General features: G+C 47.3%; 1 protein-coding gene and 1 long non-coding RNA gene across 11 annotated transcripts in view; one reads left to right on the forward strand and one right to left on the reverse strand.

Moving 5' to 3' along the window:
- Window positions 1-16108, reverse strand: part of Abp1 (Actin binding protein 1) — a 73605-nt gene extending 57497 nt beyond the window's left edge. The window contains exons 1-6 of one of the 10 annotated variants that reach the window (XR_016290006.1): window positions 15858-16072; window positions 15479-15534; window positions 15304-15416; window positions 13657-13731; window positions 819-959; window positions 673-750 (exon numbers count right to left, since the gene is read on the reverse strand). Coding sequence is in view for 9 of the 10 variants with exons in the window: in XM_089578224.1 (XP_089434350.1) it covers window positions 673-750; window positions 819-959; window positions 13657-13731; window positions 15304-15416; window positions 15479-15534; window positions 15858-15940 (546 nt within the window). In the remaining variant the exon portion in view is untranslated. Of the gene's footprint in view, window positions 1-672; window positions 751-818; window positions 960-13656; window positions 13732-15303; window positions 15417-15478; window positions 15535-15857 lie in introns of all 10 variants that reach the window. The other 9 variants (XM_089578224.1, XM_089578220.1, XM_089578221.1 and 6 more) reach the window with 9 other exon arrangements.
- Window positions 16109-16250: 142 nt separating this feature from the next.
- LOC149349287 (uncharacterized) lies at window positions 16251-21506 on the forward strand. The gene is made up of 2 exons (XR_016290007.1): window positions 16251-16369; window positions 16460-21506. It is a non-coding gene; the product is annotated as an uncharacterized LOC149349287 (long non-coding RNA).
- Window positions 21507-22738: the final 1232 nt, after the last annotated feature.

The following is a 22738-nucleotide window of genomic DNA, read 5'->3' on the forward strand; positions in this document are numbered from 1 at the left end:
TCAGGACAAGTACTATGAAGTTATAGAGACAGAGTGCCTACCCCCTTGGTTACAAAGCAATCCTGAAAAGCTGATTTGCAGGACCATTCGTAGAATAACGATTTTAAAACAAGCTGACTGCCCTTAACAGACCCGCACACAACACATGGGGCACAGTCCAGTGCAGCAATGGCTGTCCCTTGCTTTCTGCTCCCCTTTCCAGGGAGTGGCACGCTCACACCGTGTCTGCTCCTGGCAGTAGCATGCATGGGCTCCTTCTTTAGTCTTTAGTGTCACACTAACAAGACAAGTACCGACAGACTGCAAGGGCTACGAAACAGGCAAAAGTGCGGCCGAGAAAGGGAAGGCAGTGAAAGAACAGTGATGTTGGTTTATGCGCTCTTAACGTCCCAAAGTGACTCAAGGCTATGAGGGACTCTTTTAACGTGCACTGGCACCGCACACCTCCATTAAAATGCGACCACTGCGCGGCTGGGACGTCTTTCGAGTCAGCAGCAGAGCAGTGGTGTGTAGGGAAGAAAGAAGCAGTGGCAAAAGTATGGGATGCATCTCTTAAATGACAAACATCTAGTTCACATGCACAGCCATCAGATATGGTTGCCCTGAGGTCATGTTCTCATCAAGTGGCTTCAGCTGAGGAGAAAACAGGCTCAAGAAAGAACTATACAGTACCTGTTCTTTCATCCAAAACTTTTCCCGCTCTGTTGAGGAGATCTCCCTAGCTGGTTGAATGCGCTTGTAGACACTTCCCTAGGCACGAAGAAACCACCGTGACACATGGCAATCGGCTATATACCTACGGCACCAAGGGAACTCACAATAGGCCTGGCACTCTCTGTGGGGTCTGAACGCTCCCTGAAGTTGAAGGAGGAGGACACGGTGCACTTGGACAACTTTTCCATAATAAGCGAGGGTTCCACATCATCCTCATTTCTTGCAGTGATTGTAATGTGAGCACCCTGTCGAAGGGCATTCCAAAATTGCAAAAATGAGAAACACTTACTCGTGACATGACAAATGAGCAATACAACAAGCAAAGAGGGTGCTGAAAACACTAAAGAGGCATGGTGCAACCCACACATTAGCACAAGTAAGGCCTTGTTTGCATGGCTGCTCCAACTCCTGGGACCAGTCTCCCTGAACATCAGGCTGTTGCTCCACGCTGTCATGGCCCCCGTCCCATCTTGAGCCAATCACAATGCCCCACATTAAAACGCAAACATTCAGAATGGTTTTTGTTCACCCACACAAACCTGTACACATGTAAACTGCCAAAAGAAAACCGATAAGCTGTGCCGAGCCAAGCGCTACAAATCAATGAGTGCACGTTTTGTCTCATGACAATGATGCTGTGTGAAAGACTTGCCCCACACAATCTGCTAGAAAGGTACCAGCCAGAAAGGCATGGCAGGAATATACTTGAACACTGACAGTAGGAGTCACTACAACTGCCATACACTGAAACACTGAAATAAGGAAGTAATTACTCATTGACATCCACCCGAGCGCAACCATACGGCTACAAAGGAAAGCTATACAGCTTCCTCAGAAACTTCGCAGTTAAAGGGACACTGAGGAGAGCTCTATTAATATTTTTTTTATAGCAAAATCCGATAGTTCGGCATTTCATGGCTTTGTTGCCACTTGGCCGGCAGCGAAAGATGCCTTTATTTCTAAGAAATTTGGATTCGAAGTTGAAAAGTTTTTCCCGCCGCTCTGATTCAAACTTGGGATTCTCCTATGATGACACAGGACTAAGTGACGTGAAACATGACGTGCACATGAAGTAACGCAGACTCTGTGATTTCAGGCGACCAGCAGTGCGGCCTAGCAGCAGCCGAAAAGAAAGCTACCGCCGGCCGCACGTTGAAGGCATCTATCGGCTATTGCGGCCGTCGCTTCGTTTACGTTTGCACTGGCGTTTTGCCAGCGTTACAATGGATCCCGTTCACGAAGTCGTCAACGAAGTTCTCACAAATAGACACCTTTAGCATACCGTGTACCTTGTTAGCGTTAGCGGAATACCGGGAGCCTGCATACCGCTGTGAGCAGGCGCTGATTGGTCCCGGCGCTGCAGGAGCGCGTGTAGCTGTTGGGTACGTGGCGTCATCTGGCGACGTCAAGATTTGCGCATGCATTTGCTGCGCCTCAGTGATTCGTGGCTTCTCGTGTCCTAGTTTTGCTAGAACTATTGGCTCTAGCAACACTGTTTTGTCCTATGACGTCATGAAGCTTGTACTTGCGAGTTTGGCCTGTGGCGGCGATACCTGTATTTTGGTTCTTGCTCTTTTCTACGTTACAAGAGCTTTGTTGTCAGTATGAATGGCGTTTTTGTAATCAGGAGCTGGTATTCTGTCGATGCAAGACAACTTCAATTTCTCCTCAGTGTCCCTTTAAAGAAAAATTGGTCCTGGTCCGGGGTTCGAACCCGGGACCACCGCTTCACCGGAGCAGTCGCTCTACCAACTGAGCTAACAGGAACGGCCAGGGCGAGAGCGAATTGATCAAGTGGGAATGAGTGATTACTCCCTCTACTCCACCCTGGGGGATCCTGAAGCACAAGTGCAGCCGGCTGTCTCGAAAAGCTGCTAATGCGACAGTGCAACAGCCCCGCTGCTCCCGCAGGATCCAAACCGCTAGCTACACATGCATGGTGGATAGGGTGGAGTGACCTTTCCTGTTGACCTTTGTAATGAAGCTTTCAGTGCGGCGAAACAAAATGACAATGTACTGCTACGCCCAAGACTGTCACAAATGCGCCGTTGCCCATATATTTCTGGGGGATGAGAAGCCCCAAAGATGGTGGGTACGTGGTAACCTGGACAGGGGACTTTTTTCGAAGGACTTTTTCACGTAGATTTTGCAACTAGCACAACTGTTTTGAAATGATGCTTGAAAGACGACAATGCCTGACGCTGCTATTCCATTTGTCTTCTTAACTAAGGGGTGATAAGACAAGGTGAAGGGAGGCTGGCGCTGTTTTCGTACCTAAACACCACCAAGGAAGTCCGCATGCTGAGTACAACAGGTATATGTTGTATTATGACAACCTGCTGATGCGGCAGGGGGCGTTTCAACAGCTATTTAATAAACGTGCAGCGCCTAGTCAGTCGGGAGCCTGCACTGAACAGCTGACATTGTCGTGTCATTCCTTGGACATGACAATATACTAGTAGTAAAGGCATGCCAATTTATTATGGAGGTTATTTACTGCCCACAGATAGGTCCCAATCCGCAACAGCACAAAAAAAGTCTTGTTATCATCCCTATCCCATACATGCTGCTGAGTAAGACTGCTCAGATGAAGGAATCAAAAATGCTACAAGAATGTGAGGTTCACTGCTCACATCTAGATTGATGAGCTATTAGGATTTAAAAGCACAATGCTTAGCTTACTGCAATATGTGATTTCATCCAGTACTAAGTTGTGTGTGTGTGCACAGTTAAGTGACTGACTACTGATGGGGCCATCCTCGCATCTGCGTGTGTGCACACTTACACACTGGCATGAAGCTGCAGTTTCTTCACGTGGGGCGGGACAGTGAAAGCTAGGGCAATCTTCGAATTGTGCTGGACAATGTACCTAATGCCACTTTCGGTTTGGTTTATTGGGGTTTAATGCCCCAAAGCGACTGAGACTATGAGAGACGCCGCAGTGGAGGGCTCCAGAAATTTCGACCACCTGGGGTTCCTCAACGTGCACTGACATCGCACAGCACACGGGCCTCTAGAATTTCACCTTCATGGAAATTCAGCCGCAGCAGCCGGGATCGAACCCACGTCTTTCGGGTCTGTAGCCGAGCGCCGTAACCACTGAGCCACCGTGGCGCGGCCTAATGCCACTTTCAATCTGCCTTTCTGGTTTTGCTCCACACATCAAAACATGTTCTTAACACCCAACACCTAACATAACACTACTTCAACTTTTTTTCTGGCACTGAACACACGAGGGAGAATGACTGGCACATCCTGGCACTCATCACCAGCTTTGCATTTTTCACTCGTCCAAAGAATTTTGTGGCCACCAGAACCAGGCTTCAATGTTACACAGTTGTGTGGCGATGCGCTTCAAATCAATTCATGTGGCTACCAGTGTGGTCACAACATCACCTCACATTTGCGAGGCAGCTTGGCATGCACCACTCATCACATGCAGAAAATAAAGCCATCCAATTAAACGGTGACAACTGCATCCAGGTATAATCGCACACTGAGAGCTAATTTTCAGCATTTACTGCAATTTTTCAAAATTTGCTTCGGCATTCTTTTAAATGATGAATTTTTATGGTGCATGGGCATCTATCTGTGGCCAAAGAGCACCATGGCACAAGGTATTTTTCTTTTTTCTCAGGGTGGGGTGTCAGAGACCCATTTCCCCCAAGCATTTCACCCTGCATAAGCCGAGCAGCAGACCAGGGGAAGAGAGCTGGTACCCACTGTATCACCGGTGGGTACACGGTGGCAGTGGGGATCGAACCCCGCGCCTCCCGCACACAAGGCGGATGCTCAGACCACTAGGTCACCGCTGCGGCATTCCTTTAAATGATCATGGGCTACTTCACTCTCCATTTCTCGAAGGCAGAGTAAACACATTACAAACGTGTCACTGCAGTGTCCTCATGGCAATCTGTGGAAAAAGCAGCCAAAAAGGTAGTGGCAATAACACCATTCTGGAACAGTTACAAATTAGCCAATTCTTTTCTTCCAGATATAACCAGTGCCAAGGATCTTGACTCTCTTTGTCATGCAACCACAAGGCACCCTGAACCAGTCACAGGTGGTGCACCTTCCCACTGCATCCTCCCAAGATATTGCATACACGACCAAAGCCACCGAAACAAAGGAGCATAGGGGATGTCTATTTTTTTTGCAGTTTTTCAACAGTGGGAGATTAATAAAAACAGAACAAAAAGACAACCACACTGGGATCCGAACTCCGTATTTCCTGTCCGGTGCTCTCACTTCATCATTCTTTAATCTCAAAGCCTTTCTGTTACCTCCCAGGGCACGTATCCTAGCTTGCATTCCTTTAGAAAACACACCTTTCAATGACACCGGAATAGTTGAAATGTCGGAAATAGATATGGTGGTTGTTTTGGTGGCCAGACGACAGCTGTTGCAACCGCACCTTCTCGGCCTTAAAGGGACTATGCAGCGAATTAAAAGATGCTTGTAAACGTTTTCAGTGCTTAGAAATCATGCAAAGAAGCATTCACACCAAGTATGAGTCTTCGGACCTGAGCCAGCAATTTATTATGAATTTTTAAAAACTGTGTTTTTAAAATTCGCAGGCCGATTGGTGTCTTCGTAGTGACCGATTCTGAAACTAAAATCGTGAAAATAGACATCGGCAGGCCACCACGCGCTGTCATTCGCTGCAGCCACAGCAGCCACGTCGTCACGGGCACACTTCCGGAGGCCGTGACAATCGTCTGCTCGTGCCGCCACACGACTCCCTCGGGCAAGCGCGAGCCAGGGCATTGTCACAGTGTCAGACAAAGAAATCTGACGCGCACCGCAATCCAGGAAGTTGGAGAGAGACCGGAGAGACGCTGCTGCTGGGGTGCAACGACCGGAAGTCGCAAACCGAAAGTCAGCGAATGACGTATTCATGGGCGGGGCCCAGTCCCAGGACTGTTTTCTTTATTTTTTTTTCTGGTACCCCACGCATACGAGTTGAGGGCTGTTGTGACTGTACTTCGGACCACGTGGGCCCGATCAAGCAGCTACCGTGAACATTCATCGAGGCCGACAACCCCGCGACGGCGGTGGGAAGTGGGATGCTTGGAATGCCCCTCCGAGCCTCAGCGGATTAGTGTAGCAGGAATTTCAAGGGCCATTGTCAGCAGTAACCCCAGCGAAATTCCTTGAGCGGATTAGTGTAGCAGGAATGCCGGAGGTATTGTCCGAGCGACCACAGCGGAGATGACCACTATAGCGGCGAAAGCCGGGGACGCGCCGGAGGTATTGTCCGAGCGACCACAGAGGAGGCGACGTGCCGGCGCCGGTCACGCTGGCGGATAATTGAAGAATTCTGTGGCCCCGACTCGCGTTCTGGGCAATCGGCGGGGAAGCAAGTTCATTCACCTGCTGGAAGACTTCGGGAGATTCCTGGATGAGTCAGCATCTCCCCCTTCCCATCGACCCAGCTGCGAGAGAGGGGAACAAACCCGCACCTGCCGAGCCGTGGGTGGTAACACGAACCTCCCCTTCGGTCCATCCGATTGGACAGTGCTCGTCGACCATTATTCCCCAGCCAGGGATCTGGGGAAACCGAACGATATTTGAACTCGGCCGTGAGTGTGGCCGAGAGAAGCCTGCTAGCTCCAGTCGACTACGGTTGACGAAGACGTTCCCCTTCCACTGAGAGGCATTCTCAGTCCCGCTCTATGTAAATAATGTAAATATGTGAATACAGTTTTTCCTTCACTTCCCCTACTCCCCGTCTCCGGCCCACGTTCCTTCCTCCTTCGGCACTGCGGCGGTGCTCCTGGACCCGATGCCTGGTGGGACACGCTACTAGCACGGCAAAACATATCAACTGGTTGGCAGCGGCGGGATCTTCCACGCTTGGTCCTGGCTTCAGCAGTGGTGAGCGCTTGACTTTCTTTAAGAATCTGCCAGGCTTGATAACTCTGGAAATTTATCACTACCTGTAGATTGTTTTTCTGCACGTGCTCGCTTAAGCATTTCACGTAGCAGCTTATTTTTTGAAAGTCCTCGTTCGAGAATTGCCATGGATTTGAGCAAGCTAAAGAAGCCAGAGTTGATGTTGCTGTGTGAAAAGCTGGGTATTGAGGCCAGGAAAAGTCACAGAAAGCCGCAGCTGATTGAGGCTATTAAGGAATGTGGTGCTAAGGAGGAGGGTGACAAAATTTGGGAGACCTGGGAAGTCATTCAGGAGGGAATCAGGAACGCTAAGGAGGAGGCCGACAGGGTTGAAAAAGAACGCAAGGAGGAGGCCAACAGGGTTGAAAAAGAACGCCTTTACCGCAAGGAAGCCGCTAAGGAGGAGGCTGACAGGATAGAAAAAGAACGCCTTTACCGCAAGGAAGCAGCTAAGGAGGAGGCTGACAGGGTTGAAAAAGAACGCAAGGAGGAGGCTGACAGGATAGAAAAAGAACGCCTTTACCGCAAGGAAGCAGCTAAGGAGGAGGCTGACAGGGTTGAAAAAGAACGCCTTTGCCGCAAGGAAGCCGCTAAGGAGGAGGCTGACAGGATAGAAAAAGAACGCCTTCGTCTCAAAGAAGCCGATGAAAGGCAACTCGCTCTAATGCGTTTAGAGTTGCAAAATTTACTGGCGAAGCGCGCCGAGAGGAATTCGACATTAAATCAGGAGGTTTCGGCGCGAAGTGAAATTAAAATCGTGAATGAAAACTGCGTGTCTTTGCCCATTGCCCGCGTCGCAAATGAGAGCCCACTCGGGGTGCGTCTGACCGAGGCAGAGATCTCCCAAAACCTGCCTAAGCAGCATCCCTCGATTTTCTCTAATCGCTCGGATATGCTGCCCAAAGAAAAGGGCCTTAGTTTTGGAGATAACGCTGCGCAGGTCCTTACCATTTTGAAGGCTCGTGAATTCGCAATGCCAGCAAAGCACGTAGTTGAAGAGGGCAAACCTGACAACGAATGTGGAGCTCCAAGCCAGAGCGCGGCGTTAGCTGAAAAGCGCGATGCCGCGCAGATTACCCTTGCAACCCAGAAAGGCGTAGGCGCCGCGCAAAAATGTAGTCCTCCAGAGAGCAGTCGCGCGCTGAAAGCGGCAACTGCAAGTTCTATTGTAAGCCAGGAATGCGCCTCAGCGCTGCCTCGAAACAACGCTCAGTTCAACGATGAGGGAACGACAGCCGCTCGCGACCAAACACTCGAAAATGAGTTATGGTCCAATGAAACCAGCGTCTCTTTGCCAACTGGCCGCGTCGCGATCGAGAGCCCGCTCGAGGTGCGTCTGACCGAGGCAGCCATCTCCCAAAACCTGCCTAAGCAGCATCCCTCGATTTTCTCGAATCGCTTGGATATGCTGCCCCAAGAAAAAGGCCTTTGTTTTGGAGATAACGCTGCGCAGGTCCTCACCATTTCGAAGGCTCGTGAATTCGCGGCGCCAGCAGAGCACGTGGTTGAAGAGTGCAAACCTCAACCTGTAAGCCCGAAGCCTGTAAATTCTCACGGTGATGAGCTAGAGCAGGCTTTATTGCAAACTGTCGATGAGGCGAACGCCGGCGACTTAACCTGTGACGGCTCCGCGCTACCTAATGACGAGCCAGCCAAGGACTTACTCACTTCTAGCACAGGGGTAAAGAATACCGATAGTAGTGCAGTCTATAGTGAGTCTTCCGAATCAGGCACGAGTGATGAGCTGGGGCTAGGTGAGGAATTGAATACCAATCTAGTGTTGCCCCACTCAGATGGCTTTCTTGAATTCCTTCGTGTGGACAGAGAAACGTTCACCGCTGAGCAAGAGAAAGACCAATCTCTACGCAACTTGAGTCATCAAAGTGACATAGGTGTGTCACGGAAGAACATACCTTTCCAGCTCCGTTCTGGCCTGCTGTACCGCCAGTATAAGGATAGGAAAGGTATCCAACATGACCGACTTACTGCCCGCGTCGCGATCGAGAGCCCGCTCGAGCTGCGTCTGACCGAGGCAGCCGTCTCCCAAAACCTGCCTATGCAGCATCCCTCGATTTTCCCAAATCGCTTGGATAGGCTGCCCAAAGAAAAGGGCCTTAGTCTTGGAGATAACGCTGCGCAGGTCCTCACCAGTTCGAAGGCTCCAGAATTCGCAGCGCCAGCAGAGCACGCGGGTGAAGAGGGCAAACGTGACCCTGTAACCCTTATAAACTCTCACAGTGGTGAGCCAGAGCAGGCTGGATCACAAACTGATAATGAGGCGGACGCCAACGACTTAACCTGTGACGGTTCCGCGATGGCTAGTGACGCGCCACGCAAACCAACAGCGAGGGTTTCCACAGAGCGGCAGCGTAAAGAGGTGGCCAAACGGGAAGAGTTAATTAAGGGGAAAGTGCGGCTCTTGTTGACTGCTCGACTGAAATCCGAACCGCGTAGCCGCCCCAATTTGGCACCTCGGTGCTCAAGAGTTCGCACCCGCCCCGTGGGAACACAAGCCAAGAGAACGCCACGCGCGAACCCAATCCGAGAGAGACGGATACGCTGGCACGGCATTCGCACTCGTTCGTTCCCTTCTCGCATTCTGCTTTCTGAGCGTCAGCCAAACTTCAGAACCGCGAGACTTGGACGAGGAACAGTTAAGGGTCCCAAGCTGAAATTCCTAGCCTTGTGTCCTGTTGCACCTGCTAGAGCAGCAATCCGACCGCGGCCGCGCAGGGGGCGGCTGAAGAATAGGAACCAGTAAATTCCTCTAATCTTGTTAAACCTGGAAAGCGCATAAAAACAACGGACAACAGAAAGAGACAGACACACGTCTGTCTCTTTCTGTTGTCCGTTGTTTTTATGCGCTTTCCAGGTTTAACATGTCTAACCAACTCGCCCAAACGCAGCCATTATTCCTCTAATCGTAACGTTGTTTCTGGACGGTTTCGAGGAATAATCCTATTCAGTTTATTGCTTGTTTCTTTTTGTTCATTTAACTCTCCTGTACAGAAATGCAAGCAGAAATTCCTAGCATTATGTAATGTCTCATCTGCTAAAGCAGCTGTCGGACCACGGCCGCGCAAGGGGCGGATATGACGCATAATCTCATATTGAGTTTAATGCTTGTTTTTTGTCTTTTGTTCATTACACTCTCCTATGCGAAATGAGAGCGAAATTTGGAGATTGGCATTGCCGGACTCAGTTTACATGCGTTGCAGTAAAGTGCGAGGTAATGGAAACGCTGATGGCCTCAGCCGAAGCTTTCCCGTGTAATGCCCTTTCCTGACTCCCCGGACGTTAATCCGCTATGCAAATTTGTATTTTGTTTTTTTGCTTTAGCGGGAATCATTTTTGTCTGTTTTGTATGTGTGTTCAGCAGCTCCACCTTCCCTTTGTGCTCTCACGGGCGGTGGCTTTCTGTGACATAAACCGTGCTACGGCACCGCCCCAAAATTTTAGGAAATTTTCCTCCCTTTTGGCTAAACAAGCTCTGTGTATTCTGGTTTGGTCAAACTTGGAAACTTTCGGAGGAGGACGTAAATTTCACGCGACAGCTCATTTTCTCTAAACAGACTTTGTCGACCGAAAACAGCTTGGCAGTTCTTAAAGTCGGTTTGGCGCTTTCTGCTTGTTGGGCTGTGTACCTTGCTGGTTGAGACCGTTACAGTTGTCAACGAAGCAAGAAGAACCTTTGGGCCCAGCTGTGACCAAAAGCCGAACGGACACAACTCCAGGTCTCTGCGCGCAGCAGCGTTGGCTACAACCACTACGAGACCTCTTCGGGCGGCGGACGTGCTGTTGTGACTGTACTTCGGACCACGTGGGCCCGATCAAGCAGCTACCGTGAACATTCATCGAGGCCGACAACCCCGCGACGGCGGTGGGAAGTGGGATGCTTGGAATGCCCCTCCGAGCCTCAGCGGATTAGTGTAGCAGGAATTTCAAGGGCCATTGTCAGCAGTAACCCCAGCGAAATTCCTTGAGCGGATTAGTGTAGCAGGAATGCCGGAGGTATTGTCCGAGCGACCACAGCGGAGATGACCACTATAGCGACCACAGAGGAGGCGACGTGCCGGCGCCGGTCACGCTGGCGTATAATTGAAGAATTCTGTGGCCCCGACTCGCGTTCTGGGCAATCGGCGGGGAAGCAAGTTCATTCACCTGCTGGAAGACTTCGGGAGATTCCTGGATGAGTCAGCATCTCCCCCCCCCTTCCCATCGACCCAGCTGCGAGAGAGGGGAACAAACCCGCACCTGCCGAGCCGTGGGTGGTAACACGAACCTCCCCTTCGGTCCATCCGATTGGACAGTGCTCGTCGACCATTATTCCCCAGCCAGGGATCTGGGGAAACCGAACGATATTTGAACTCGGCCGTGAGTGTGGCCGAGAGAAGCCTGCTAGCTCCAGTCGACTACGGTTGACGAAGACGTTCCCCTTCCACTGAGAGCCATTCTCAGTCCCGCTCTATGTAAATAATGTAAATATGTGAATACAGTTTTTCCTTCACTTCCCCTACTCCCCGTCTCCGGCCCACGTTCCTTCCTCCTTCGGCACTGCGGCGGTGCTCCTGGACCCGATGCCTGGTGGGACACGCTACTAGCACGGCAAAACATATCAGGGCGGAGAGGAGGAGCGCAATTTTTATTCGTCTATAATTTCGTTGTTATTGATGCTAGCTCAAAAATTCTTGTGCTGGGGTGACGAGTGATGGAACGCCTATCTCCCGTCTGCTTTACGTAATCTCAATTGATTTACTGCATAGTCGCCGACAGAATTTCGTCTAATGGGGCTAGTAAGACTTTTAAAAGTGCATGGTGTTAAAGGGCAAGGGCAGACAGAACATCCTACCATGCAGCTGAAACTACAATAAGCATGCCTGCCGATCACTTTGTGTCAGCATTTGTTCAGCACGCTCACTAAGCTTTCCACAGCTTGGAATTTACACTCTGTGCACGTGCACACAGAGATAACATGTACATGTTCGCATATAGCATAAACCAACGGAGAGATGACATTGAAGCATCTTGCATACAGGAGTATTTTTTACTATTTATCGCAAATAATTAGCCGACACTTAAGCCATTGGAGAATACAAGAGGTTTCAACTAATTACTGCTGCAATCCTACACTCCTCTGTGGTAAATATTACGCACAAAGTAAAACTTTTTAATAATGTTTGACTTTCATTAGTATGAAAATGAAAGTTGATATTAGCTCACATTATGTAGGACACCGTGAGTGTATGTAATAATTATCATTCCCATCAAGAAGATGAAGGTAGCAGCTGAAGCTGCCTAAAGGCCGGAATACATGGAGCGTTTTTACCGCGGCAAGTCGTCGATTTTAGCCCGACGGCGCAGATTTGACGCCCGGCGTCGAGAAACACGCCCGCCGCCGCCCATCAAGACCGGCTAGATTATGACGCGCGGCGTCCGGAGAGACCGGAAGCGGCGGCTGAAGCGAGCCAATAGCAGCGCAGAAAGCCTGCTCTTCCGGTCCTCTGCCTGCCGCCGCCAACATGGCCGCCATGGTCGTCGAGCTACGCCGTGTTTTTGGCACGGAAATGTTATTGCGTGAAAATAAACGCTTCATCAGACTTCAAACGTCGCTTTTTTTGGAGAACACGGCCAAATCTTGGATCGGAATGCCTGCGCTCCCTCCCTGAAGCGAATGTGTCGAAGAAAACCGCAGCTGCTGGTGTCCGCGGCTGAGCGGGCGTCCAAAGGTACGCGACAGCATGCATTCGAGCACGCAAATCTTTATAGATACTAAGCGCGCGTGCTAAAATTTGTACAATGGTGTCGAAGTGAAACTTTCCTAATTTTAACAGAATGGTCAGCATTGCTGTTCTCACAGACCTCCTTGCACAGTTGGTGTTTGCCACTTGTTGATCACATTTGCTTTCGCGTCGAGGGATACGTGGCGGCGCGCCGCCGCTTCAACGCTCCATGCATCTCCAGCCGGGCGTCGCGCTGCCGCGACGTTTTCTGCCGCGCGAATGTCGTCGAAAAAAACGTCTCATGTATCCCGGCCTTAAAGAATGGCAGCTTGACAAAGGCACATAGCACCCTCTACAAAGCAGCAATCACCACAAAAAAAGCTTCTTGACTGACATAAACAAAATTTTCAGACATTTACACTTGTAGCATAACTAAACATCCACGACAACACATTAGTAAAACAAAAAGTTCAGTTCAACTAGGAACCACTGGAGGACAAAGGCCTCTCCCCAACTATGCACTCTCCATTACCCTAAACTCTTCCATATGGGTTTTTTGACAGGTTTCTTCTGGAAAATACAAGAAGTGCAATAAAACGCATTTCAAGATGATGGCAGTAGAACGTGCTTGCAGAAAACATTTATTCCACAAATACTTGGGGTGTGAATACTGCTAAAATAAATGGTAAACACAAAGTTGAAAATTAAGAAAAAAATGTATTTACAAGATATCTCTTGGAGAAAAAACATTCCAGAATGTACAAAATGTTTCAGATCTACTTATAAACTACCCACTAAAAGTTTAAAAACATAGCTCAAAAACTTTGAGATAGAAAAGTTTTTGACACTACATGCAAAATGGCTGTTTTCAGATTGTCCTTGATATAAATCTGTGACTCCCAGAAAAATATTTTCAAAGTGCAACCTAACACATCAAAATATAGCTTGATAAATGCAATTTTATCATAAGTTTTAACTAAGAACACTTTTGAAGGCTCGTCCAAAGCAATTTTTTGGTTTGCCGACAGATGGTAGCATGGGTACTTAACAACCATTTTAGTACCATTTTAAAAAAAAAGTGTCCGTTTAAAGGTTAAAGAAGCGCGATAGAGAGCTACTGAGTGCATTAGTGCCTGCAGCACTGCTCTGGAACACTAGAGGATAATTTTCAGAAAACGAGTACATGCCAGGCCTCGCTCATCAGCAAAGCATGCAAGCATACACACCGCAAGAAAACACTGCACGGGAAACACAACAATGTTCTTGTTATGGTCGCCACTGAAATAACCTGCTTGTTATCAAGAGATGTGTACAAAACGATACGCACCCGAAAAAAGTTGCTAATATCCATGAGGTGGTTAGCACAGCAACCTTTCTTCACTAATGGTACTCCTTCACCTTGCTGTAAAAGTTTGAGAGGCAACACAGTTCAAGGCAGGATTACCACTGCGCTAAAACCAGCAATATTAAGAGACAAAACGGCAGTGAAAGGCCTTTCACAGACACACAATTCTCAAAAGCCTCATGTGCCTGCATGTATTCTGTATGAATTCATTCACCCATTTGCTTCCACGGATCTTCCACAACAGCACACCTCGACCTGGGTTACTGGAAAGAATTAGCAATAACTCGCACTAAGGTTGCATAAAAGAAATTTTTATTTTATTTGGCTCTCAAAATAATCACACTAAAATTTTTCGTATTTGTGAAAAATCTTGAAGTACTCAGCTTTGTGAACTGCAAAGTGGCACGCGCCGCACTCCCAACGGCATTCACTGTTTTTCATTGTGCTCTGAACACGTAACATTTGCATGAATTTTTTGCTATGCTGTCATTTGGGGATATTTGGCAATCAAAATGGTGCCACTTACAACATTTTAGCATCTTTCAATATTGTTCATATATATAGCGCTCTTTTTGATCCATGTATTGTTTTTTTTTCCTTTTTCTCCCTGCCCGACCCCCTCTGTAATGCGAAAGCCCTGAGGGTAAAATAAATGAAATGAAATGAAACCCTTGGGAGTTATTTTGGATGGAGTTGCAGCCAATTTCCTGTGCTCTTCTATCGAAACAACACAGCCACGTGTTGACCATCTTTTCGAAGAAATAAAATTTTCTCTCGGTTTTTTTTCCAGTCACTTTAAACATATTAATGCACATTTCCTTGCACACTTTCAGATTTCTAAGCCAGGGCTCAACCTATGTCTGAAGAGCCAGGCTCCGAGTAATAAACCTCATCCACACTGCATTCACTATCATCTAGAAGTTTAACCCTCACTACCAAAAAGGAGGCATGAGTTTCAGTGCCCCTGAAACTAGTCTTCCTGCAACGCCATGGTCATGTTCAAAAGATGTGGAGAGAAAATTATTTTTTCCTGCAATATATTTTCGAAATTGGCGAGCAAATAATAAAGCGGAAGACTAGGTCTGCCATAATTAAGGAGCAGCGACAGGAAGACAGGACAAGCGCTGAATTATACTTTATTCAGGAGCATGTCAAGAATAAACAAGATAAAACCACACAACACAAGCAAGTCGGATAAGATATTGACCCGGCAACCTTAATAACTGTTTACCTTCACACATTCAGAAATGCCAACTCTTTTTTTGAAAGAAGAACAGGCAGGGTGCTGACGCATCAAGCTTATTTGGTTTGGCCAGTATTTGCAGCCGGGTTTGCAGGCATGTTTGCGCTCGCAATTAGAGCAACTAGTGTAATCTGGCGCGAAAACTACTATTAGTATCCATGCATCTGGCGCCATTTGTTGATGCGTATTTCAAAGCGAGTGCGGCGCACCGCCCTCTTTGGAAACGCACGGCTGAATCCCTTTCAGATTAAAAATGCAAGTGCTCAACGACTTTTGGCTCTAGACAAATCGTCTGCCACCCTTGTTCGCCACGATATCAATAGCGAAAACAAACATTTTGGCCTGTCGCAACTCCACGCAGAGTCAGAAAACGGCCGATCTCATACCCAGTTGATGAGGACGAATTTGGAGAGACTTGTGCCGGGATCTTGAACTTTGCAGAACGCATACATGACCTTCCCGCAGTTAAGCTCCTCGGCCAGCTCCTCCAGGCCGCCAACTGCGAGCAACACACCATGTTGAGTTACAACTGCTCAAAAGCACATCACCAAATCACCTTACCTCCCTTTCCTACAACGCAGAGGTCGTAGGTCTGTTTATCGTATCCGAACAAGGCCCTGAAAAACAGCAAGTTGCATGATTGACACGGTAACTGTCAGCATCGCGATGCACAGACGACACACGTGAGAATTAGGCGGCAAACTCTGATACCAGCAAACAATTAATAATTAAGCCCCCTATCCATGCAAGCTCAGCTCAACAGTGAAACATTCTGGAGTGCGATCAATAACTTTTAAAGCAATGACAGGAACAGTGCTGCATTTCATGGCTCGATCCCCGCAGGCCACTCCAGCGGAAGACAAGCAACTGCGCCCTAGGGTGTTCTCATTTTTTTTTTTTTCCTTCTTCTGAAAGTGCGGATTTCAAGACGGCAAATTACCAGTTAGTCCCAACGTTATCATCTACCACTTCTTTCCACGCACTGAGCAGCTCATCTACGTGCTTCGCCAGGTTGACAGCCATGTTTGCAAGGGAACAGTGCTGCCAACTTCCAAAGCCGCTTCTCCCCCAATTTTCGACCAAAAATTCCCTATGAAAAAAAAATGGATATTTTTGCGTAGTTCAGTAGCGTGTTTTACCCTATTACCAGGCGTTGGTAAGCAAATTAGAGGTAAATTTGAATGAAGGATCTCAAATGAATGGCTTTTAAATGAAGCTAAAGATAAACCACACTTTTTTGTAACCCATGATCTGAACCATGGAGGAAGGAAAAAAAGAGGAGAGGCCCTTTCCACACCTTTCCACACGACGCCCTGGGAGAAAAGTGCGGAGGAAAAATCACGTGGCTTTTTAACAATCAGGAGGCCATTTTGTCCGGGCAGCTTAGCAACGGCGTTGTAGTTGCTGCTTGCAAACCGGGCGGTAGCAGACGGCCGCGGCGTAGCATTTGCGGTGAGGCGTATGCGTATTTTTCTCAACTGGTCGAGTTTGTTTTTGATCGTGTTCACAGGCTGACGTTGGCGCCGTTCATTCATATCTCAGGTGGAATTCGCTGCAAAACTCTCGTTGTTGCTTGCATTGATTTCAACGTGCTCGGCGACCACGATCGCACGGGCATTTCGTCTGCTGCGTCACTGCTCGGAGCCGTCGGGAGACTACCGCTGCTCACTGAGGAGCACTCGCGCTGTTCGTTCACCAGTGATTCAATACGCCGTGCGCTAGAGAGGTCGTCGGCGTATTGTGCGGACGTTTCGCTCTTCCGTTTCCATCGGCAGTGAAACCTCTTTGCTATTAGGCGTGTTCTTGCAACGCTCCAGTGATCGTCACTGGTGTTAGTGTAAATGTCATTTTCATTTTTAGGGATTGCGATTGTGTGAGCGGCGGGGGCCATGACATGGGCGGAGGGCGATATTTTAAAGGAAGCAGCTGCGCTCGCTTTGCTCTTAGTATACTGCAGAAACTTTGTTACACGCCCGTTTCAAGCGTGTAACGTTTGAAGCGTCTAGCGAGCTCTAGCTTCTGGGACGTGCCGGGCTCAAGTATATTCGTTCATATCGCGGCCAAGTCTGTGTTTCTGGTCGCGCGCTATGCTTAGACCGGTTTCCTGTTGCAGGTTTGCAATTGCTTTTCTATGTGATGTCATGGTCAAGAAGTGTGGAAAAGGCGAAGCTCTAACTGAATCCTTTTCTCACGTGATTATTGTGCTCATGTCCTGCGATAGAGTTATTTGCGGTAAAAAGTACTTAGTGAAATGAGGATCCACATGTGCGCTGAATTTCATTGATGCCTGTGGTTATGTTGAAGAAAATAATTGGATGCATTCATTACGTACAATAGATCGACTTTCATTTTATGTATTGTCGGTCACAAGTAAAGTGTGCTACTATGCAGTGACATTACACGCTAGTATTTCACCAAGTAGCAAAAAGTGGTGCCTACAGCTGCAGCTCTGCACATTAAACATGAAACGCACAACACCGTGAAACTTATACTGCAGCCACTGGATACTCCTAAACTTCTAGAAGTCTGAAAAGCTACGGTAATATATATTATGCGCAATACTAGATCTGTGGATATGTGAAACATGCTATGTTGCCATGCTACAAAGGGTGGAGTTATGGAGGTGGGCAGTCACATTTTAAACATGTATTTCGTGGACTTTTTTCATTGAAAAAAAGATGTTCACAATGGTTATCCTGTGTAAAATTTCAGATAAATCCTCCCCCTGTGTACTTGGAGTTGTGAATCAAAAGTCATTGCTGGCACGGCCACCATTACAACACGTTATGATATTACATTTTGCGTTCAGGGTCAAGAACTCAAACTTTTTAGTATACTTGCCCATCCTCACTGCTGTATACGAGAAAGCATTCCTTGCATCACCAGCCGCACAAAAACATGCTATGAAGATAAGTATAGTATTTAAGACCAACAACAAAGTACTGCAGAATTTTTCTTACCCTCACTTCTGCAGCACAAGGCAATGTTGACACAGCCAGCTTCCCAAACATATGCAATGGAAGCAGATGGCAACATTCAGCAGCAAGAGCTGCATCTAAAGGCAGGTTCAGCACTAAGCTTGGGGTGTGACCATGCATGGCAGCATTGTTCACGACTCAGCCGAAAGCAGACAAGTGCACACTCATTCAGCATAACACTGAGAGGTTTGTGCTATCCACCAGAGAGCGCAATTAAAGTGTGGCCAGTATATGGAACACTTTTATGCGAGCATAGCATGCAAACAACCCAATCAATAACCTTGCTCAGAGATCTCATGCATGAACCTCTAAACTCATTCTAGCAAAGAAGGATTTTTTTTACAACCTCATGAGCACATTTGACAGCTTTCCACTCAAAAATCATTATGCTCTCAAATAGAAAGTGTTGCAGAGTACCATTCAAATATAAGCCTCGTGCCAGCAAGCTGTACATGAAAGGCCTCCAGGGTAGCAATATACTAAAACATTTCAGGAAGTTTAAGTTTAAACGCAGTACTTTACACTGCATTAAGGTGGGACAGTTTGTTTGGAAGCTTCATGAAATACACTGTGAGATCCAAGACACACAGCATTAAAAAAAAGAAAGAAAGAAAAGAAAAAAAGTGCTTTCATGCAATCGGTATGTGAAATCTCTTAATTTTAGAACGTTCCCCAAAGCTCTTATAAAATTTGATAAAATATTTTTGGAGAAATGACTCAAAAAACCTGAGCTACCGGTGACTATTGCATGCAATGCTCAGTAAAGAATGCAAGGCCTCGTTCGGTCGAATGTGAAAATGGCTTTGCCTTTCACTTCTGCGCAGTCTAAGCTCATAAAACGAAACATAGCTCACTTAGGGTTTCTAAACTGTCTAAAAAAGTCATGCCCTCATGTGACTGAGGAGAGCCTGTTTCTGCAGTCAAAGAGGTTGCAAGACGCGGGTTATCCGCTTCACTTGCTGGTATCAGTGGCCAGCAAGACTTGTCAGGAAGAAAAAAAGGAAAACTACAACCCAGCAAGAGCAGGATAAGACAACTGACAAAAGAAAATTGGCTGTTATTCCATATAAGCATAGGCTATCACACAACCTGAGAAAAATTGGCAACAGGGTAAACGTAAACGTTTTGTTTTCAGCCCCGAATAAGTTGAGCACCCTATGCAAGAAAAGCACTTCTGGAAACCAGAGAAAGGCCGCTTGAACAATCAGGCACCAAAAGCCATTTGTAAGATGCGTAGAAGGCGTCGTGTACAGGGTGCCCTTGACATGTGGCAAATATTATATAGGACAGACGGGAAGATGCATAAATGAGAGGTTAGGAGAGCATAACTACAACGTGGAAAACAAAAGAGGTGGGCACTTGAGTATCCATTGTCTGAAGTGCAAAGGGAAAAGCAAGGAAGGCTGCCGTCCCGTTTTTCACAGTTGTAAGGTACTTTTTAAAAGTATATGCCAAATAATGAGAGAGATTGTGGAGGCTCCTGAGAGAGCACGAGCGGGCGATGATTGCGTAAAAAGAGATGTCCTATCTTACATCGGGCATGCCAGTTGTCTGAAAGAACGTGCCAGCTATCACTCGTTGGTAATGTTCTTGTAAGCATGCGCATGTGATTACCATGAGTATAAAATTGTTTTTTGCATGAAATAAAATCAGTTGAAAGTAAGTGCTTTGTATGTCTTTCCTTTTCTGTCGTCCTTGTCCTTTTGAGCGCTTTCACTGTCAGGATGGAAAACCAACTCGCCCACCCAATTCCATTATAAAGTTAAATGCTTTAAAATTTTTTGCTTATTTCTCGGGTTATAACACGAAACGAAGGCATGCATCAACAAAAACCCGTTTGAATGTGCAGGATAACTGTTTTAAACAATTACAGACTGGAATAACTTCAATAGTGTGATTGTTACCCAGTTTCTTTATAGATATTTGAGAAATGCCTGTAAATGTTAAAAATTTGCGTTTATATACACGTACATATGTTTGATGTATACCCACCATGCTATAATTGTGTATCAGCTTGCAGTCTCTATAAATAAATAAAAAAACGATTTTATTCCTTTGTAGTTGGTGCAGTTGTAAGTACTAGTAAGGGCTATTACTGGTTAACATTTTGTATCTTCTCACCTTTGATGATGCCATGCCGTTTCAACCAATCGTAACTTTTAAAATGCCAACACTTTTACAGTGACGCTGGATTTTCAGTTCGATGAGTCACCTAATGTTTTCACACTAATAATTCTACAAACACTCTGCCAATATGACTAGGTCGGTTTTCTGATGGTACTTGCCCATTGCTGTCAAAACAGCGATGAACCAATCATGGTCAGGCGCAGATGCAGGAATCCGCCAGTGGTGGTGCCTCAGGTACTTCAGTTTTAAGGGATTAGCTTTACTTGCCCCATTGCGCGAAAACACCTGTCCCTCCCTCTCTGTGTGTGTGCATGTCTGGACACTCGATGGTACCCATAAAAGATAGCGTCCTCACACATCCGGCAGGTGGCGGTTAAATTAATGATTGGTCGCGCGAGGTTGCTCGGAAAGAGCAACCCAGATCACAAAAGTCTCACAGGTGGCAGCACATGTCACCCCAGGGCAGTGGCGCACCGCTTAACGGCTGCACCACTGCACCAGGAGTGGTGCGGTGGCTGCATAGAGCCATGCCATGCAGAGGTAGAATTGCCAGCTACATGGCTTGGGTTACATCACACTGCGCGGCGACTGCATTGACAAAGTGCGCGGGCAGGCCTACTCCCCTGTAAGCAGTCTTAAGTGCCTCTGCCGACTTTTACATGCTTTGACACAATTTTATTGCTTATCAGTACTGTTTTCAATAACATTTACATATCTGCTATCGCACGACGCTAAATTATCAATGCAGCTTGACTTAGTATTCCACTTTAGCATCCTTTTAACCCTTTGAAGGTTTTTGCCGTATATGTACGGCAGCGGTTTTCTGTCCCGCAAGGTCTTTGCCGTACGGGTACGGTTTCGATCTTCCATTTGAAATTTTGCGCCAAAAGAACAATGCGTGCTCACTAGGGGGTGCTGCCACCTCTTAGGACTTACAAGAAGTGTTTGAATTTTGTGCTGCCTTCTTACGGAGATAAGCAGAACTTATGTCTAGCTTTAGCGCGGCGGCACAGACTGCGGCAACACCCCTTTTGTAGTTTTGGTTTCGCCGTGTGATCGCAACGGAGTCACGCGAAATTTGAGTTTTCTTTTTGTCAGCACTATCTTGCAGGGGCTGCTGAAGTTGATTTCTATCTTTACTGGCGCTGCTCTTAGCTTGCTTACCACCGTTGCTCGCGAGGTATTCTCGCCCTCTGTGGCAACGCGCCTACGCGGTTTCGATTCCGCCGCGGGATCGCAACGGAGTCGCGCGAAACGTGTTTTCTCTTTGTGGGCACTGTTTTGCAGAGGCGGCGAAAGTTGATTTCTATCTTTATTGGTGCTGCTCTTAGCTTGCTTATCACCGTTGCTATTCTATTCTATTGAACATTTTCCAGTTGTGAGTGATGCTGTCACCAAAGTACTGTTCCTAATTTTTTTTTACTATTTATTCTCGATTATATACATTTTGTAGATTCAAGATCCGCAATAAAGTAATTTGACCACCTGGGAAAGTTTTCTTCAAAATAATTCGACCCTCAAAGGGTTAAGAAGGGTACATATTCAATTAACCCACAAGTCATATTCAAACCCGCCGCGGTGGCTCAGTGCTTAAGGCACTAGTCTACTAAGCCAGAGTACCGGGTGCGAACCTGACCTTGGCGGCCGTGTTTCAATGGAGATGGAATGCAAAAGGCGCCCGTGTGCTGTTCGATGTCAGTGCACGTTTCAAAGATCACCACATGGTCAAAATTATCCCAGAGATCTCCACTACGGCACCTCTTTCTTCTTTCACTCACACCCATTCCCTTAAGGTGCGGTTCGAGTGTCCACCGAGATATGTGAGACAGTTACTGCGTCATCTCCTTTCCTCAAAACCAATTTTTATTTCATTTTCATATTCAACTTGCCAATGCTGCAGGCGCTTGGTAGCACAAAGTCATCAGCATCGCCTGAGGACAACAAATTAGGCCTTTTAATTATTGCACGTGGGCACCGAACGTACTTCTGGATAAAAGTCAAGTACAGTTGGACCCAATTATATTGATTATCCTTTATATCGAATAATTTCTGAGCACCTTAAAGCTACAAAGTGAATGTATAGGAAAATGGTTTATGGGGGTTTAATGTCCCAAAGCGACTCGGGTTATGGGGACGGCGTAGTGAAGGGCACTGGAAATTTTGACCACTTGGGGTTCTTTAACCCCAAACCCGCGTCTTTCGGGTCAGCAGCCGAGCGCCATAACTACTGAGCCACTGCGGCGGCTCAATGTACTGGAAAATATGCGGCTACATTGTATAAAAATTAGCTGTCATATCCAATAGAAATGGCAACATCTCCATGGGCCTGCGAGGGATAAAGGTGCTGTGGTGCTACGTAGTGTGCGCAGACCAATGATGCAGGCGGCGGGCGTGTACCCAGCCAACCAGAATATGCATTTTTAGAGCGCTGAGCCCACACTGCCATGCAGTTTGCACATATAGCGCCGTGCTGCCATTGGCAATTTCGCACGGCAGCCGCAAAACGGCAGAGCCTCCCCTTTTCCACGAAACTGGAAATTATCAAAACGAGTTGAACAAGGTGAGAAGAAATTCGAATTTGCTGCAGTGTACAAGATTCTGAGAAGCATGCTGAGTACCATTTTGAAGAACAAGGCTGATATTCGGGCTAAAGCAGAGAAGAGACCCAGCAGAAAAGGCAAGTCTCCGTGATGCCTGCGGAACATGCTTTCAGTTC

Source organism: Amblyomma mixtum, chromosome 3 (assembly GCF_055824585.1).
Source record: "Amblyomma mixtum isolate Tamu chromosome 3, ASM5582458v1, whole genome shotgun sequence".
Classification (NCBI taxonomy): domain Eukaryota; kingdom Metazoa; phylum Arthropoda; class Arachnida; order Ixodida; family Ixodidae; genus Amblyomma; species Amblyomma mixtum.